The 20,879-nt window shown below is 41.5% G+C and overlaps 1 protein-coding gene across 3 annotated transcripts in view; it reads left to right on the top strand.

Moving 5' to 3' along the window:
* LOC132384824 (F-box/LRR-repeat protein 20) overlaps positions 1 to 20,879 on the top strand; it is a 163,732-nt gene that overhangs the window by 84,626 nt on the left and 58,227 nt on the right. For all 3 annotated transcript variants that reach the window (XM_059956381.1, XM_059956382.1, XM_059956380.1), the window contains exons 3-4: positions 1,746 to 1,800; positions 11,124 to 11,198. In XM_059956381.1, coding sequence (XP_059812364.1) covers positions 1,746 to 1,800; positions 11,124 to 11,198 — 130 coding nt within the window. The remainder of the gene's footprint in view (positions 1 to 1,745; positions 1,801 to 11,123; positions 11,199 to 20,879) is intronic.

The following is a 20,879-nucleotide window of genomic DNA, read 5'->3' as shown; positions in this document are numbered from 1 at the left end:
ATCTCCAGCCTTAAACCTCAGATGTTGGGACTTTTTTCTGATCTCTTAATTAACCCCACATTTAGTTGATACACCCTTATGGTTGACCCTGCTACTGCATGGACTCTTGAATTGGAATTTTCCCCCTCATTATGAAATCTTTCCTATTCTGAAGATGCTCTCCAGGTTTTTTGCTCTAAAGCTCCAACGCCAACATTTTTAACTAAACTTAGCCATTTGTCCAAATTTCAATTTGTGGCTGGGCACAGAAGTTTAGCAACTTGTCCCTTGAAGTATTCTGGTATATCTAGATGTGTTAAAGGTGTTAGGTAAATGCAATACAAAAGATTTCAAATACGTTTATGTGCAGGGAAAGTGTCAAATAATGATCAAACTATCAGCTCTGATATTCCATTATCAGATATTTCTTGAGTGAGCAAGTTGATTTATTATTGAATAAATGTCCTTGATTGTTGCTTCACTATTTTGAAACCTGGAGAAAATGCTTAGACCATAAGATATAGGAGCAGAATTAAGCCACTCAGCTCATTGAACCTACTCTGCAAGAACAGCTATTGATTTGTGTGTTACTACCATTTGCAGAACCAGAACCAGTGAAACAAACTGTTTTGTGTCTTCTTGGGTAGTGCCCTGTGATTAATGAGTTCTTTGCTTGGTGATTAGGTTAATGTTTGGCCCGGATTTTACCTCTTTTAGAGCAGGAGATGTCTGATGGGGTAGACAAGTGATTAGTTTGTGAGGTGATAATGTTTTTTCCACCATTTACACTGGGTTCTGATTTATGAACTTGCAGCTCTCAGTGCCACCCTGAATTCTTCTCTTCTACTTTTTATGTTCTTGTGGACCAGGGCATTGCCTTTTCTCAAGACTTGGAGCACATCCTTTAATCTTGCATTTATAAGACATTAGACAAACTCTGCAAGAGGTGGCTCACAAAAGTCTTCTGAAAATGAATGGAGAAAGGGTTCAGCCAATAAATTATGCCTGTCATTTCACTGCAAAATTTAGATCAAATGCTTTAAAGGAGTTTGGAAATGTCTCAGCATCATTTCATGTTTGTCATGAAATGCTCTACATGATTCAGATATACAGTGTCTGAAGTACTTTTCCACTGAGAATCTGAAAGTAGTAACTGGTTTTATTTTCAAGTATTAAACATACAGTATGTACACATCTGCCTATTTCTTCTATGTTTTGTATGGTTCTTCTATATAACTAGCGAATCAGCATTGCAAAGTAATTAAGACAGCACCAGAACAATATAATAACAATATAATAATAGAGACAGAAGCACTGCCTCTATAATAATAAAGGGGAGGCTAGTCTTGCTCAAGCACATTGAGCTCAAATTTATTGCCTCAACTGTCGAGTTATCTCACCAATAATTGAAACTTTTTTTGTATGGTTTAACACACTGATGATGGAATTTGATCAGTAATGTGAGTAAACAAAGATAACAGTGCCTGTCTTTATTTTCTAGTTGTTCTGGGTTCACTGCTCAAAATTGGAGCCCATGAGATCCCTTAACCATAGAATAAAAAATATGGATTGCCACTTGTCCTTGTGTGATGATTCTATAGCCTAGGGAATCCATTACAGTAACCACCAGAACCTGTTTTGCAAACTATTAATGGTGACAGTTACAATATTTGCAATGGCCAGTCCACCTGTATGCATGTGAAATTGCTGGTTTATTTGTTTTTATTTCCATCCAACTCTGTTTCATTTTCTGTCTCTTTCCACAGGATATTCTCCTTTCTAGATGTAGTCACCTTGTGTCGCTCTGCTCAAGTCTCCAGGGTAAGGTTTAAGTATCCTTCTGTTTTTTTTGAAACTCTGATCCAGTCTGTTCCCAATGATTAAGCTAATTGAAGAAGTATATAATGTAGACTGATAAAGATCTAGTTTTTGCCCCTGGTGAAATCAACTGATTCACTACCAAGAATTGGCAAGAATTACTGTAACTTACCATTTGTTTTGGAAATGCATGTATTGTTGAGGTACAAGGGAGGCGAACATTAACAAAGGGTGGAGAGGCAATTAGAACATCTCTATGAAAGCAATAGAGGAAATATACAAAGATTCATTCATTATAGCATAATGCCAACTATGCTGTTGATAACCTAATGTTACTTGGGCAACCTAGTTGGTATGATACTTTACAATGAACTATCTGTATAACACACACAAAATGCTGGTGGAACACAGCAGGCCAGGCAGCATCTATAAGGAGAAGCACTGTCGACATTTTGGGCCGAGACCCTTCGTCAGGACTTCTCCTTATAGATGCTGCCTGGCCTGCTGTGTTCCACCAGCATTTTGTGTGTGTTGTTTGAATTTCCAGCATCTGCAGATTTCCTCGTGAATGAACTATCTGTTTTTGGTTTGTGCTTTACTTTTCCAAATCGAAATTAATTGTATGTTGCTGGGTTTAGCTCTGTGGGGTTTGTGTGGCCACTGGAATGTGTGAGCTGAATATTATGCACAAATAACTTGAATGTAGGCTCCAGCAAAAGCTGCTGGTTTGCATTCATATTGATGGACGGTAACCCAGCTTGTGTTCCTGTTCAAGAACATCAGCCCAACTGTCAAAAACCCATTACAGATTCCACTGATCAGTAGATTAACACAGTTTAGAGACTACACCTTGTATTGGTTGATTCTAATCCCAAACAAGAGAAAATCTGCAGATGCTGGAAATCCAAGCACCACACAAAATGCTGGAGGAACTCAGCAGGCCAGGCAGCATCTATGGAAAAGAGTACAGTTGGCGTTTTGGGCAGAGACCCTTCATCAGGACTGGGTGAAGGGTCTCGGCCCGAAAGCTTGACTGTACTCTTTTCCATAGATGCTGCTCGGCTTGCTGAGTTCCTCCAGCATTTTGTGTGTGTTTGTTTGATTCCAAACAGTTTAGTTGCACACTGAGAGTGGGCCTGTGTAGAACCTTACAATGTATTCTAATACTACTTAATAGAGCTATATAAGCTATACTCTTATCGGAGGCTAGTTTCTATGTTGGCAAAATAGTAGTGATCTTGCTAGTTGTGGAAAATTAACTCCTTTAGCCAACTAAAAATGTTTTAACTTATAAATTTTATTTTGATAACCATCGTGCAGTGCAAAATCTTCAGAATATCTAAACCTTTTACTTTTAAATTATGTGCACATCATTGAGAAGGCCAGAATTGTGGGTAGTTTAACTTTAATAGGATACTTAATGCTATGATGAAGATTCAGCGAAAAATTCCTTTTTGGGCACCAGTCTGTGATAGCTAATCTTCTTTCTGAGAAAAAGATTGAAAGAAGTTCTGATCCAAATCTCCAAGATAACCTGAAGTAATATTTTGAAGATTTTCCATCAACTTTAAGCTGTGATCCAAGTTTAAAAATCATGAATAATGGCGCAAATTCCATTCCCATTGCCCTGAAAACTACGTATTCCCCATGTTTGTTTGATTCTTGTCAAATGACTAACGCTGAGAGGGGAATCTATTATGTGTGTGATTAGACATTACCTGACTTCTGGCCCTGTCAGATTATAGTAAGCAGCTGGTCAGAGTAAAAATAGTTTGAATCTCCAGTTGATTTTGTGAAAGTTTTGGTCACATTTTATCCTTGAATAACTTGAGACATTTGACTTTGAAGATCAGCCAGTCATGGGTTGCATGCATGAAGAATCTGATTAAATTGTGAGAAATCTGCTAAACATTTACAGGTTTTTGCATTTGACCCAGTTTATTGGATGGGGCCTTAATGAAAAAGCTGGTCTTTCCTTGCAACTTTTTTTATGCCTTTGAATTTGTGTTGTTCTTTTGTCATGGATGTAAAAGAAGAAAGCAAGATAAAAATAAAGTTGCATGTTATAAGTGCTGGAAGGAAAGGTAAGATCATTTTGCCCACCTCTCATGACCTGGATGTTCCAAATCAGTATCTGGTAGTATTTTGATCAATCTTCACATTCTTTTTTCGCCCTGTTGCAAATTAATTTCAAGCATTTGGTACTACTGAATAAACCCATTCAGCATTGCCAATCTAAAATTTGTTTATGCTATAGTGTTGCATTTCTGGTTTAATAATGAAGTTTCCATGATTAAATGGGACACTGGCAGTATAAATGTGCAATTAGATAATGGATAAAATGCAGAGTATTGGTGAATATAAATATTCATGTTTGGGTAGCTACCATGGAGAGAAAACTGAAAAAACAACACCAATTCCTAACTTCATGAACATTTAGAACGTTTTTTTGTTTTTTTTCAGGACCTTCAGTATTTTGCTGATTAGTGCTGGAGGGTAGTATGCACAGTGTCCCCTCAGAATTAGTTTTTGGACTGCTTTTTAATCTTTTTCCATAACAGATGAAAATTTCAGCTGATGGAATAAGAAATTGGTCAAACAATAATGTGTACAGATTTCAGGAGGACTTTGAGGTGCATAAGTACAGTGCAGATGAAATACAGTGCAGAAAAGTGTGCATATAGGCATGAGTTGATCAGTTTTCTGCATTATTTCATTCTATTATTCTAGACCTAACCATGTCTTATAACCATTTAAATACTTTGTGTAATATGGTTTTCCCACTTCTTCCTTCCTCCTTTTCCCCCATTAGTTTACTTTTAAATGTTATGTTCATTTTTTATTTGTTCTTAGCTGATCATTTTATACTTGATGTTTTGTTACTGCATACCTTCTCTGGTGTATTCAGGTACTGTTTGTTTCAGATTTGTGAACAGATCTAACTGCAAAACTTTGTAGTCTCGCTTTCGTTCATGTAACTTCAGCACTTTACTAGTCCAGTTTGCACAGGATCATGTTAGTTTAAATAACTATTACTAATGCAGAAATTGTGATATTTACATTCTCAAGGAAAGGAAGCCGAAGGGTACGAATTATCACATGCTTGTTATGCAAGTTATTTTGAAGTGCTGAGTGAGCTGCCAAAAATTTGGGTTTGGGCCCATTCTGTTACATTTCATGATTCAACATCTTTACAAAGTGATTAAATTCATAAGTGAGTTCAACCCAGAATAATCTGGATCTAATCTACAGGAAGCAACTCCAACTTCAAATGAATTGGATGGAGTTGTAGATCCAGATGATATTTAATGGTCAAATTTGGGAGTGCCACATAAAGATAATAGTGGCTTATTTTAGAGTAACACACATTAAATGCTAGACAAACTCTATGGAGAGAAGTAAACAGTTGACATTTTGGACCGAGACCCTTCATTAGACCTAAAGAAAAGCCTTAACCTGAAATGTCAAATGTTTATTCCTCTCTATGGATGCTGCCTGACCTGCTGAGTTCATCCAGCATTTTGTGTGTTACTCTATATTTACAGCATTTGCAGAATCTACTGTGTTTGAATAGCTTATTTAGTTCCATTAAGGGTTTTGAAAGGTATTGAGGATAAAATTGAAAAGAGGAGTTTTGAACTATGAGTCTCCTAAATATGTCTAATCACTGCTGAACAGCAATCAATAAAACATATTGTAGCTTTACTTTGGGGGGGAGGAGGTGTGGTGGGAGGAAACACCATTCAGATTGAGTAATACTGTGGTCAGATTCCCAAAGCACCTTGAATGATAATTGTAATAACACAAAATATATTTTAGTATATCTGTCAGCTGCCCGAGCTACAAAGCAAGAGTGAAGACCAAACTTTTCTGCTCCAAGATGATTAAGTAGTACATTATGAAGTCTTCTGGATATTATTTTCCTCTGCAATTGTCACACTTAATAACAGTCAAACAAGATTGATATAACTGGTTAAAGATAAAATCTAAGATCAATGTTAGGAAATTATTTCTGAAACCATTTAAATTTTTGATTGAGGAGTTGAAACTGTAGAACCTTCCTTGGCCATTAAAATGGGTGAGCTGCGACCATTGTCACTTGCAGTTTGGCAAAACTTATTGTAAGTTCCTTGAAAGACTGCACACAATTTGACTTGAAATCTAGAAATCTAATTATTAATATTTGAGGATTAGTCAATTAGTATTGAAATATTTATAAATGGTAGTGAAGATTTATGTAAAAGTATGAAATACTTGTTCTACAAGTAGATAAAACAGTCCATAATTTCATTAGAAGTAGCTGATAGGAAGAAATGTTGTTTTTGCAAAATGTTATTCAAAACTCTTTTGTGCTCAGTTAAGATTGAATAATCTTTGATTTAAGTTGAAGAAAATGTAACATTGGTCTTACTTAAATCATTGGTTAGTGAACAACGTACTCATTTAAAAAAAATTCTCCCAAGTTGTATTAGAGATAAATCTTAAATTATTACATTAGACTGGTAAAATAATAGAGTGGCTTTTAATGTTCTATAATTTGAAAACGTATTGATACCTAGCGATTTTATTGGACTTCTACTGACAATCTGCAATTAAAAAAACTACTTGGGTACAAGATCTTGAGAAACTATTTGCAAGATGGGTTTACCCACTCTCAGTCATTTAGTGTGTCTCATGGTAGAAGAGTTTTGCAGTGAATTCTGAGTTTCAGATAATTTTTATTATCTTTCATATTTACTATTCAAAATGGTTAAGTTTAGCTCAAAAGTTTTTTTTCCCAGATTTGGATGTAAAAAAGTGAAACATTTTTCATAATGGAAACTTTTTTTAAGAATTGGTGTTTACACATTCTGTTGTGTTACTCAGCCCATGTAATTACATTTATAATTTTTCTTTTAACCTCCCTCCACCCTGTTCTGACCATTGATTTCTGATTCTTGTCCAGCCTAGCTTTTTGTTTGATTTTCCCCTTCTGCCACTTCCTATGTTCTGCTGAATCACATATTTTTGTTTTTGCAATTTGTATTTTTTTGCCCCTGATGAATGGATGCACGGTGTAATGAATTGACAGCTAATAGATGAAAGGCAGGCACTGGGTACTAAGAATAGATGGCAAAATGCAGAACACTCCGGTGTAAGGGCATTGAGTTTGAGCCTAGGAAAGAGTTGGGTAATTGGATTCCAAGATTGGTATGTGAGGGATATGTTTGGGCTAGGCTGGCACAAATGACGTAGCACACCACACTAGTATTTTAATGCTAAGTCCATCAGTGGAGAGAGTGGCTAGACTCCATGGGATTGGGAGTCTTATATGATTGTAACATTACAATTTTAGTCGTTGTAAAGAGATGGTCATTTGGGGGTTTTCAATGGACCCAGCAAAAAAAACAACAGCCTTTGTGACATGCTTACTTTGTTGTGTTTGCCTTGTTTCTCATTTTAAATTAAAATGTAGAAAAGCTACCAGAACTGGCCCTTAAGGGACTGTTAAATGTTATCCAAGGGAGAACTCATCAGCTGTGTTTTAAGGTAGCACTTGGTCTTAGAACACAGAACAGTACAGGCCTTCAGGCCACAATGATGTACTGCCTTTTTAACTTAAAGATCAATCTAATGCATCCCCCATACACTCTCCTTCAATCACTTTAAAATTACACTTCCTCATATTAGCCATTTCTACCTTGTGAGAAAGGCGCTGTCTGTCCACTCTATCAGTATCTCTTATCATTTTGCACACTTCTATCAAGTCAGCTCTCATCCTTCTCCTCTCTAAGTGCTCTAAAGAGAAAAGCCCTAGCTCACTCAGCCCTACCAGGACCATTTGGCCAAAGTGTGGAAAGATGAGCAGATTTCCAGTTGAGAGGTGGCTCTGAGAGTTCTTGATATTGAGCAGCATTCAACTTAAGGGCACTAAATTAGGGAAGCAGAAAAACAGCTAGTAGAGGTATTCCCTCACATCTAGTGACTCTGGTGCTGTCAGTGGACTTTGCACATTCACACTGTGACTATGTGGGTATTCTTCTAGATCAGGGGTAGGCAATCTTAAGCACAAATGATTTTCTAGCATGCGTTATTCATTAATTTGAGGCAATACATAACTAGATGTACTTAAATGGATAATTCCCATATTTCAAGTTTTTTATGGCATTTATCTGACCCACCGTCCACCCATTAATACGCGATCCGACCCACAGAGGCAAAAAGGTTGCCGACTCCTGTTCTAGATTCTCTGACTCCCTTCAGATCTCAAAGACAAGTTGTTGACCATTGCAAAATTGCCTCGTGTATCTGAGTACTAGAATCTTGGGGAGGTTGTTAGGAAGGTGAGGAGAATAAATAAGGTTGGTGTAAATGGTGAATACAGACTTGGTGGGCCAAGGACTTCTGTCTATGTTAGGCACAGGTGAGATATTGGAAAACAGAATCATAGCTAATGATTTTATTTATTGATAGCAGAAATTAGCCAGATAACTACAGAAAGTGCGTCATGTGTCAGTGGTCAGAAATACTGGAGAAATCCTAAGGTATAGGAGAAAGTTCATTTCAAAAGTTAGCTGATCAGGGATAGCATGACTTTGTGCAGGGGAATCCCATCTCTGATTTGAGTTTTTTTTTGAGGTAGGAAACTGAGAAGATTGATGAAGGCAGGGGTGGCTGATTCATGTATGGACTTGTTTTATTAACACATTTGATGGGTTTCTGCATAGCAGGTTGGTTCAGAATATTAAGACCCATGAGATCCAAGGCAAGCTGACTAATTGGATTCAAAATTGGTTTGATGATGGGTGGAGGACAGTGATGAAGATGTAATTTTATGATTGAAGTCTGTGATCATGGTGTACCACAGGGATCAGTGCTTGGACCCTTTTTCTAATGTATATGATAAACTTGGATGTGAATATAGGAGGTATTAGGAAATTTGTGAATGACATAATAGTTGGTATTATGGATAGCAAGAAAAGTTGTCTAAGGCCGCAATATGTTGTAGATGAGATGGAAAGTTGGGGTGGATGTTAGCAGTTGGAATTTAATCCTGACAAGTGCAAGGTGATGTATTGTGGGAAGTGAAATGGAGATAAGATATATATGGTGCTGATGAGCAGAAGAACCTTGGCATTCAAGTCCTTAGTTTCCCAGAAGTGGCAACACAGGTAGATAGGGTTTTGAAGAAGCCGTATTGGCATGGTTGCCTCATGTTTGTATGGACATAAAATATAAAAGCTTGGAGGCTGTGTTTCAACTTCACAAAACACTACTTGGACTGCACTTGGAGTATGTGTGCTGTTGTGGTTGCCACATTATTGGAAGGGTGTAGTTGTGCCAGGGAGAATGCAGATGAAATTCATCAAGGTGTTATTTGGATTCTAGGAATTCAGTTATAGCGATTGGATAGGCATGGTTTGCTTACAATGTAGTGAAGAAGGCTGAAGGGGTAATATGATGGAGGTATGTAATTATAAGAGGCATAGAAGGGTAGACATTTTTTTCCTACATGAGGGGCATCAAAAACAAGTGGGCATAAGTTTAAAGTGAGAGGATTAAGTTTTGAGAGGAAGTACTATACAGAAATAGTTGATATGGGGAACTCACTGCCAGAAGAGGTGGTGAAGTTTGATACAATTGCAGTGTTTTCAGTGAGATTTACACAGGCACTTAAATAGGTAAGGCGTAGAAAGATATGGGCCTAATGTGAGCAAATATTGTAGATGATAAAAAAGTTGGCATGGACCAAAGGGCTCCTTTCTGTGCTGTACAGTTTTCTCTGGGTATGACTTTATATGACCTTATAAAGCTGAGGTCAGTGAAAAACAGGAGGAAAACTGCACTATGCTGGAGTCATACTTCACACTGAAGATAAACAAGGGTATTGGAAGCCACATATCTCAGCCCCAGGACCTTGCAGCAGGAGTTCTTCTGATGTGTATTTTGAAACCAGAGGTTGCTTGTTGAAGCACATGTACCCCAGGTTATAAAAGCAGTGCCTTTGGCTTGAGAAGTGATATCAAGCCTTATGAGGTTAGTGCTGTTGCCTTTCTCATTTGAGAAGAGGGACAGATGCAGCATTAATAGTTGTTTCAGATTTAAGTGTAGTCCACTATGGAAGCATGCGCAACATTTTAATTATAGCAGGCCATTTTGCCCTTTCAAATAAATATGAAAGAAGTTCATTTCTCCACCTATGTGTAATTTTAGCTGTTACTAACTGTCACGTTGCTATTATGCTTCCTGCAATTGTGTTCCCACTGGGCGTATTCACAATGTCTTGAACTTCCTTACAGACCAAGTTGGAAAGCTGGTTGTTCTTTTACAAGTTGATCGTAACACTTTTATAACAAAATAGATAAAATCTAGTTGTTAAGCATAAGACTCTCAAGCTCTCAAAGAATAAATTAAACAACATTAAAAACTTGGCCCCTTAGGAATATTTTGCTGTAAATGAAATGTGAGTTGATGTATTTATTACGACAACCTCATTAACTCCCTAGCTTCTACAGAGCTACCAGATGGTAGAAAATCTGAACTGAATTGACACTGACTATAGTAAAATTCTATGTAGCAAATTATCTAATACAGGCTGAAATATTGATGCATTTCTTAAGTTGATAATATAATTCCTAATCAATGAGATTGTAGGTCTGCTTAAAAATGGATGAGTATCTATAGCAGAATTTTATTGTCCATCAATGCTTTGTGTGAGGGTAGGGAAATCATATCAAAGCAGCTGATGGACTGAAAATAAAATAGTGAAAAATGCTGCTGATGTTCCAATATACCATTCCAACATTGTTGTAAACTCGTCCTGTACCTTAGTTTGCGCAATTCATCATGCTGTAATCATCAAGAATCAGGATTGGTTGCTTATATGTTTGCATTTTGGACTTTTGAGATGTTAGTCTATGCGCTAATATTGTCATTGCTTAATAACTTCTGAAGGTAGAAGGCAAAATAGAAATTCAGACAAACACTTCAAACCGATCTCCATGTACTAATGATTGTAATTATTGACCGGTATTCTGATTGAATGAACAGAAGAACTCCCAAGTTTTTCGAAAAGGGTTTGAAGTCTCTAACTACCTAGTTGATTCAAATTCATGGCCATGATCTTATGGGATGATGCAACTCTCAGGCCTTTGATCATGGTAGAAACCTAAGTTAGAACTGGGACAAAATTTATTCTATTTACTTAGGAAATTGTTTTATTAGACACAATCTCAAAAGGGAAATGTTATTCAACTTAGTAGCATCCTTCTTTATAAATCCATTTCTTCACCTCAGTCTGTTTATTCAAATTTTCTCAGATTAACTGAATTATTTTGTGTTTTCAGTATTGGAATGTCCTGGCACTGGATGGTAGTAACTGGCAACGGATCGACCTGTTTGACTTCCAAAGAGATATAGAGGTACAATGTAAAAGACCTCCTGAACAGTTACAATGGAAAAATTGAATATTGCTACAAAAATTGAAATTATCTTCTATTAGGTTGACTGCAATCTCCTAGAAAAGTATAATTGTACTGTACTTAGATCATCATGAAGGTTCTGGGTGAACAACCAGCAAAAGTTGAACCATGGAACAAAATTGTGTAACATTTGATTAATTACAAATGCATTACACTTGATTAGTAATGAAAAGCAATTTCCTTCTTGACTACTTCAGTCTGATGTGGTTGATAGTGGTCCTTTTATAATCATGAGTTTGTGAATTCAAGGACTGTTCCTAGTCTTGAAGCATACTTTTTATATGTTGGAGCAGTTCTTGTTGAAATGAGACAGTGTTCAAGGGCTCAGATGACCCTTTCCAGTGGCTTATCCCATTATGTATGGTTCAAAAAAGAACAAGCAGTTCCTGCTCTTTTTCCACCCAGTTCTATCAACCAATCCCCATTACTTGAGCCTACATTTTGTTTTGGAATAAAGCAGTGAATTTTGGATATCTATGTCACATTCCCAATAGTTACTTTACTACAAATTAATTCAATAGTTGTGAAAAACTTTGGGACTTCAGATGCACAAAAGCATTGAACTCAAATTTGTTGCTTAGATCAAAAATTGATGAATTCTTGGTGATAAGTATGAGCTTACACTGCAGTTGATTAATTGATGTCTTTGTGTTGATTATAACATTTCAAATTCTATTCCTTTGAGCTAATTTTCAACCATGGAATTGTAGATGTTTGTGATTGAATCGTAACTGGGTACCTCAATAACTGTTAATAATGCTAGCCCTCTTTTTGTTTGCATTAATTAGTATATTGCTTAGAACAGAAGTTCTAACTGACATCTTCAACATCTCTCTGGAACAGTCCATTGTCCCCGCAGACTTCAGGATGGCCACCATCATCCTGGTGCCCAAGAGAGTGACCACTAACCTGCCTCAACAACTACTGTCCAGTTGCACTGATCTCAACAATAATAAAGTGCTTTGAACAGTTGGCTATGGATCACATCAAGTATTATCTTCCTGCCACATTGGACCCTTTCCTGTTCACTTATCGCTCAAATTGGTGCACAGATGATGCCATAGCCTCTGTCCTCTACTCTATCATGTCCCACCTGGAATATGACGCCTCAACTGTCAGGATGCTGTTTGTTGACTTCAGCTCAGTGTTTAATACGATTGTCCCTCAGAAGCTGGAGGGTAAACTGTCCTTGGTGGGTCTTAATACCTCTTGCTATAACTGGATCTTGGACTACTTGACAGAAAGGCTACAGTCAGTCTGTGTTGGCAGAAGCATCTCTAGCTCCATCATGCTGAGCAGTGACAGCCCCCAGCATTGCATGCTCAGCCCACTGCTGATCATTCTGCTGATGCATGACTGCACTGCTAGATCCAGTTCAAACCAAATCATCAGCAAACTTGATGATACAACAGTTGTTAGCCTCATCAACAATGGCAATGAGATGGCATACAGAAAGGAGGTAGAGAGGCTGGTAGAATGGTGCAAGCACAGCAACTTGAGTTTCAGTGTAAACAAGACCAAAGAGATGATTATGGACTTTAGAAAGATACAAACTGACCACTCCTCACTGAACATAAATGTCTCCTCTGTGGAGAGAATTAGGAGCACCAAGTGTTGGGAGTACATAATGGATGATCTCACCAGGTCCCCCAACACCACTTCTTTGGACAAGAAAGCACAACTGCATCTCCACATCCTGAGGAGATTGAGGCGAGCAAGGCTTCCCTCTCATTCTAACCAATCATTACAGAAGCACCATCAAGGGTGTTCTGACCAACTGCATCACTGTCTGGTAGGCTAGATCCTACAAATGATTGCAAGGACTGCTGAGAGGATCATCAGGATCTCCCTTTCACCCATCAGAGATAATTGTCTGGAGTGCTGTGTTTGCAGGGCTCTTAGAATTAATGATTCCTCCCATCCATCCAACAATCTCTTTGACCCTCTACCATCAGCCAGGAGGTGTCTTAGCATTAGGACAAGAACAGTTAGGAAAGGAAACAACTTTTTCCCCCAGGTGGTAAGTCTACCAAACTCCCTGCCATCACCCAGGCTGCATCTCTTATGAAGTGGCAGTAGCATTACACTGTTTACTTTTTAGCTTGTGTAGTAAATGCACCTTATTATTTGTTAATTTATTTGTGGTAATAACACAACTTTTATGTGTTGTGTGTATGAGTTATATTTACTGTGTTTTGCACCTTGGTCCAGAGGAAGGTTGTTTCATTTGGTGGTATATGTGTGTATAGTTGAAAACAGTCAACTGAACTTGAACTTGAGCTAAGGAAATTGCTTATAACAGTTTCATTCTGATATGATAGAAAAACTAACAATAGGAAGCAAACAGTTCATTGAAAAAAAACTTTGCACTTCTAAAAGGAGTATTATTTCAAATTAATGCTTATTTACTAAAATTTTCTCTCCAACCCCAACCTATTAATATATTTGTCAAATCAAATAAGCCAAGAAATAAATAATGAACGTGTCATGTATTCTCTGTTGAGTTGGGGATGTTGGAATTTTCTCCCATGATGTATCCGGGGATAACGGAAGAACTGTCTTTCAGTAAGGGACACTGTGTTCAGCTGTATTCTAATGTTAGTGTAAACTAAGCAAGTTTAGCTTTCATTGAAAGGTCATTGTGGCATTTTACAACTGGGAGGTGTATTGCTGTGTCAGCTTACTAAAATTGTCTTTCACATCATCTATTAGAGTGCAGGAATAGAAAAAGAGAAAATACGAGCTGCATTGGAGATTAAAATAGAAGCGTTATATCATCATAACAGGCCTGAACTCGTGGTTAGTCAGTGTGGGAAAATTTGAATGAACTTGGGGACCAATGACCAAAGTATTTGGTGGGGTGTGTAGGCGCACATTTTACCCTTATTGAGGTACTTGGCAAAGGTTTCCTGTTTACTTAAATAATTTTTTTTAACAGTTTGAGTTCTTTTTCATAGGGATAAAGCAACTGGAAAAAAATGCTTGTAGAAAGTTAATTCTACTTAATTCATCTGGAGTGTCATAGGTTTTATGTTGTAGATATCTTAATGCAAAAGTGATATCTATGATTGTAGTCTGTCCATCTTCCTTGTGTTGTTGAGGGCTTCAAGCATACACATGCATAGATTGTTTTTGCTGCTTGTGTTCTGCTGGGGGGCATGCTATATTGGCACCAGAATGCGCTGAAACTTGCGGGCTGCCCCCAGCACATCCTTGGATGTGTTGTTTGTTAATGCAAATGGCACATTTCATTGTATGTTTTGGTGTACAGTACTGTGCAGAAGTATTAGACATGTATCTATCTATCTTGGGTACCATAGATTTTATTTGTATATCTATCTATCTATCTCTAGGGTACCCAAGACTTCTGCAGCGTGTTTGTAAACGTGGAGCAGAGAGTGAATTAGTAAATCTGGTGGGAGCAACGCATGTTGGGAATGGCAAGGGTGGAGCACCATGTGAGGGGAGTGAGGCGGCAGAGGACTGCTAGGGGTGGGGGGTGGGGAGAGGAGGTGGGTGCGGGTGCAGACACACTCTGACCTGAGATGCCAGGCTTGGTCATTTGATTCCAAACAATTAGTTTACTGATCATTACAGAATGTCTCTCTGGTGCTTCCCTCTCTCTTCCACTTTTCCCATCTATGATTCCCCTCTCCCTGCCCTCTTCCTACGCTCAGTCCACAATAATGTCCTGTATCAGAATCAGGTTTATCATCACTCATGTATGTCATGAAATTTGTTTTATTTTGCGGCAGCAGTATAGTGCAATACATTAATGTCTTAGGCTCCCCAGCTATATATATGTGCCTAAGACTTTGTCACAGTACTGCACATATGACAAATAAATCTGAATCTAGAGTCATCTTGCTTAAAAAATGTTGCACGTAGTGGTCCATGCATTACACAGCACCCAATTCTAATTTTGTTCTATCAGTAAGCTTGCTGCGGTTGAGACTGGCTGCAAGTTAATTCCCTTGATTTGTCATTATAGCAACTGCTTTTTTATTGTTTTGCTGTTGTTCTGTGAGGAAAAATTTGATAAATTAATCTCTGATAAATTAACCTGCATGGCCTCTGGGCAGTTGTTTGATCAGAAATGTCAAGCAGGTGTTCTCTCCTAAATTTCTTCCCTACACCAGTCAAATCCACACGTGGTTCCAAAAGATCCTTGATCTTAGATGATGCCAGTCAGGAGTTACCTTCTGGATATGAGAGTTAGACCACATTGTCCACATTTTGCCTCACTAGAAACAACTTGACCAATGCTCTGAAGCATCCCTAGATATTAGGTTGCTGGAGTGTTAATGTATGGAACAAGAGGATCAATGCATTTTCATCATAATGCAGTGTGATTTTAGATGATAATGAGTGGGAAAGGACAAAGGAGTGGACACAGTGCCTGTAAATTGCACAGAGTACAAAAACACAAGAAAATAGCAGCATAAGTTGGCCATCAAACTCATGAAAACTGACATTTTTTTAATAATGTAATCATGGTTGATCTACACTGGCCTCCCCTTCAGCACTGTTGGTGCATAGTTGTCTATACCTCTGTCTCTCCCCCTGGTCACAATTGGATGGTTCAGCTCACTCCTGGATCAACATCCTCTTCAAACCAGAGCCCATCACGGTCAGATCCCCCAATGTTACGCTGGTGTTCTTCTCTGACTGCTGCCTTCTCGAGTCTCCTGTTACCAACGGGAGGACCAGGAAACAGGCAGGGGGACGTGGAAGCTGAACATTAAGCTGCTGACTCCAGAGAACATTAAGGAACTAGAGAGGGAATATGCAGGTTGGAGAACCTTGAAATCAATTTTTGATTCCCCTCTTCACTGGTGGGAAGCGACTAAGGAGAACATCAAGAGGTTTTTCATCTGCAGAGGAGTTCAGAAGGCAAGGCAGAGTCCGAGGGAACTGTATAAACTCCATACAGTGTTGCAGCAACTTCGCGTTCTGCAGTCGAAGGAGGTGAATGTGAGGGAGTAGCTACAAGAGATGAAAAGCCAGCAAACCCAGCACTTTACCACCAAATCCACCAAGATTATCTGTTCCAGGGTCCATGTTTTTCATGTTTCTTCTTCCAAAAGGTCTATATGGGGATCTCTGTGATCCACAGCCTCAAGAAAGAGGGCAGCTAAGTAGTATCCTCACAGACAGAAAATTTGAGGATCCGTAGATCCTTCTATGCCAGTCTGTATTACAGAAAGGCCACAGATACCACAGCTGCCCAAAGCTTTCTGTTGCCTATCATGGAGCTGTTTGTTGACAGCAAGCAGGAGAGTCTGGACCAGCCACTGACCCTAAAGGAGTTTACTGGCTCCATCCATTCCTTTGACTCGAATAAAACTACTGGAAGTGACGGCTGAGTTGTATTTGGCTCTGTGGGACTGGATAGGCCCAAACCTGCTGCAAGAGTCCAATGTTATGTTTCTAGCTAGCAGCATGTCATGCTCCATAAGGAAGGCCATCATTGCTCTCATCTACAAGCAAAAGGGGGAAAAGGATGGCATCAAGAATTGTAGACCCATTTCGCTCTTGAATGTAGACCGTAAAATCCTGTCCAAGGCCATCACCAACAGGGTCAAGTCTGTTCTGGGACCAAACCTATGCTGCACCTGGCAAGAAGATCTTTGACTGCCTCGTGCTGCTGAATGACACCATTGCCTATGTGCAAGACGGGCACCTGCCCAGTCAGCTTGGACGAGGAGAAAGCCTTTGACAGGATATCACATGCGTATGTGGTGGACCTACTCTCCAAAATGAGATTTGGCGTGGGAATCAGGAATTGGATCCAACTGCTCTACACAGGCATTTGTAGAGTTAGTACAAGTCAATTTGTGGGAAACAGATAAGTTCCCCATCAAGTCTAGAGTCAGGCAGGGTTGCCCACTCTTTCCTGTCTTGATAGTGTGCTGTATAAATTGTTTGTCAAAGCACTCAAGAAGGATGATAGCATAAGAGGGATGATGCAGTCAGGCAGTGGGGGGACCCAAGTGAACTCCTCCCTGTACATGGATGGCGTCACTGTCTTCTACTGAGACCCAAGTCAGCTCGCAGATTGATCAGCATCTGAGACAAGTTTGAGTTGGCATCAGAGACCGGGGTTAACTGCATGAAGAGCAAGGCCATGCTCTTTTGACAACTGGTTTGACCAATCCAGTATCCCCTTCACCATCAAGTATGATCTGGTTCGGTGGGGTAGTGGTGTTTAACAAGAATTGGCTGGAGCAGACTGGGAAGGTAAAACAGAAATTGGGACTGTGGAGATGACGCTTCCTATCAATAACCGGGAAGAACCTGGTCATCAGGTGTGAGGTGCTCTCAGGGCTGCTGTACTTGGTGCGGGTGTGGTTCATCTCCCACTTCTCCAGCTTGGGAATCACCCAAGCTGTCTTTAGATTCATCTGAGGATTCACGACAGAGCAGGTCAGACAGATCACAATGCACAAGTCACTGCACAACGAAGGAAAAGTGTACCCAATGTCGCAGTCACCATAGTGACCACCTTTGTGTGTGGCAGCATCAGGCTGTGTGTGGAACCTAAATACGTGGGCATCAAGTACCACTAAGTGCCGAAGTTATATCAGTCCCTGGTGCTGTGAAGGATATGTCTGGCCCTGTTGCCTGTCCTTTGTGGAAAAGTTCTTCCAGCCCAGCACCTTTGACCACAGGCTATCTGGCAGTTGTCAGCATGAAACATCCGCAGACATTGCAAGAGAAGGACTCAATGGATACTGTGGGCTGGTTTGTCAAGCAGATTGTCCACACCATCTAGCAGTGAGAGCCCATTGCCTATGGGATGACTATAGTGGGAAGTGACGGTATCTCTTCTCTTCACATACTGTTGTTGTGCAAAGATGGTCTGGAGATGCATTAAAGGGCATGTGTCACATTTCATCCCGAGTCGCTGCGTGACAGAAGACTCTGATCTACAGGCGGTTCCCAGGGAAGCACACATAGACAAACATCAAGTGCTGCTGGCAATTCATCAACTTGGTGAAAGATGCTCTTTGGTCTGCCCGAAACTTTGTCAACAGCACAGTGGGATGTCTGTGGAGGAATGCTGCCGACTGACACATTCCAGGCTGCAGGATTATGTGCTGAGAGATGCACTAAAGCTTGGTGCAGCCACCACAAACGCTTGATAGGGATGGAGCACGCTGTAGGGTTGTCCTGCTGGAAAGGCAGGGGCCAGTTGGTGGGGGGAGGAAGTCCTTCAATTATTGTAGTCGTTAAAATACCAGCTCAGAATGCCATATACAGTAAGTGGCACCCAGTGCTGTTAACGTACATGAACACTATGGAAAGCATTGACCATGCATGTAAAGAATGAAGGCTTTGTAGCGTGTGTTACACGCAGTGCTGAAATAACGGCACGTAGTCGATGAGCTGCAGTTGCAAAAGAGATTTATTCGAACGTCATGGCCTCGCTTTAAAGCCTTCCTGATCCCACCCTCCCCGGGTGGGAATGCTGTAGGGGGCGCGTATTCACAGTTCTATCCCGCGCGCGAGCTTTTCCCCTTGCTGGTGAAGCAGACTTAGCGCCCTTTTTGGGACAGGCCTCAATGCTGGCGCGCGCTGATTTGCGAGGCGGTTTGAGTGCGCTGGGAAGTGGGTTGCCACATAACCCCCCCCCCCCCCCCCCGAACCGGTGATACACCGCCCCCCCCCCAATGTCCACAGTCTGGACCGGACTCTGTTTGGGAGGTCTGCCTCTGCGCCGTGGTGCTGGAATCTCGACCGGCTGCGCCACGGCCAGTTTGAGTTGGTCCACTGTGAAAACCTCCTCTCTCCCCCCAAAATCCAGCACGAATGTGGACCCGTTGTTTCTGATCACCGTAAATGGCCCCTCGTAGGGCCGCTGTAGCGGTGCCCGATGTCCGCCCCGTTGTACAAAAACGAACTTACAGTTTAGCAGGTCTTTGGGTATGCAGGTCGGGTTCTGCCTATGCTGCGAAGTGGGTATGGGGGCCAGGTTACCGAGCCTCTCGCGTAGTCTGCCCAGGACTGCTGCGGGTTCTTCCTCTTGCCCCCTTGGGGCTGGTATGAACTCCCCAGGGACGACCAGGGGTGTGCTGTACACCAACTCGGCCAACGAGGTGTGCAGATCTTCTTTGGGCGCCGTGTGGATTCCGAGCAGGAACCAGGGAAGCTCGTCCACCCAGTTAGCTCCTCGCAGGCGGGCCATGAGAGCCAACTTTAGGTGACGGTGGAAACGCTCCACCAGTCCGTTCGACTGTGGGTGGTAGACAGTTGTGTGGTGCAGCTGTGTCCCCAAAAGGCTGGCCATAGCTGACCACAGGCTGGAGGTGAACTGGGCGCCTCTGTCGGAGGTAATGTGGGCCGGTACACCAAAGCGAGATACCCAGGTGGTGATCAGTGCCCGGGCACAAGATTCGGAGGTGGTGTCGGTGAGCGGGACCGCCTCTGGCCATCTTGTGAACCAGTCCACGATAGTCAGGAGGTGCCGCGCTCCTCGCGACACTGGCAGGGGGCCCACAATATCCACATGAGTGTGATTGAAACGCCGGTGGGCGGGATGGAACTGCTGCGGCAGGGCTTTGGTGTGCTGCTGCACCTTGGCAGTTTGGCAGTGCATGCAAGTTTTGGCCCATTCACTGACCTGCTTGTGGAGTCCGTGCCAAACGAACCTGTTGGAGACCATCCGGACGGTTGTCCTGATGGAGGGGTGCGCTGAGTTATGAATGGAGTCGAAAATGCACTGCTGCCAGGCTGCCGGGATGATGGGACGGGGTTGGCCGGTGGTGACGTCACAAAGTAGGGTCCTCTCACCTGGTCCTAAGGGGAGGTCCTGGAGCTGCAAACCGGAGACTGCAGTTCTGTAACTTGGGATCTCCTCGTCTGCCTGCTGCGCCTCCGCCAATGCTTCATAGTCTACCCCTTGGGACAGGGTTTGAATGGTAGAGCGAGAGAGAGCGTCCGCCACGACATTGTCCTTTCCCGAGACATGCCGGACATCCGTCGTGCATTCAGAGATGTCGGACAGATGGCGCTGCTGGCGGGACAACCAGGGGTCGGATGCCTTCGTGAACGCAAAGGTAAGCGGTTTATGGTCCATGAACGCGGCGAGCAGCCTGCCTTCTAAGAAGTACCTGAAATGCCGGATTGCCAGGTATAGCGCCAACAGTTCCCGGTCGAAAGCACTGTATTTGAGCTCGGGTGGTCACAGGTGTTTGCTGAAAAACGCCAGGGGTTGCCAGTGACCCTCGATGAGTTGTTCCAGCATCCCACTGTCTGCTGTGTTAGATGCGTCCATTGTGAGGGCGGTAGGGACGTCCATTCTGGGGTGCACTAACATCTTGGTGTTTGCCAATGCTTCTTTCGTTTTAATGAAAGCGGCAGCGGACTCCTCGTCCCAGGTAATGTCCTTGCCCTTACCTGACATCAGGGCAAACAGGGCATGATTCGGGCAGCTGAAGGGAGGAAGCGGTGGTAGAAATTTACCATACCCACGAATTCCTGAAGGCCTTTGATTGTGTTGGGTCGGGGGAAATGGCGGACTGCGTCTACCTTAGCGGGCAGAGGGGTTGCCCCGTCTGTAGTGATCCTGTGGCCCAGGAAGTCGATGGTGTCGAGCCTGAACTGGCATTTGGCCGGGTT

This window comes from Hypanus sabinus, chromosome X1 (assembly GCF_030144855.1).
Source record: "Hypanus sabinus isolate sHypSab1 chromosome X1, sHypSab1.hap1, whole genome shotgun sequence".
NCBI lineage: Eukaryota > Metazoa > Chordata > Chondrichthyes > Myliobatiformes > Dasyatidae > Hypanus > Hypanus sabinus.
This window is presented reverse-complemented; position numbering and strand designations above follow the sequence as displayed.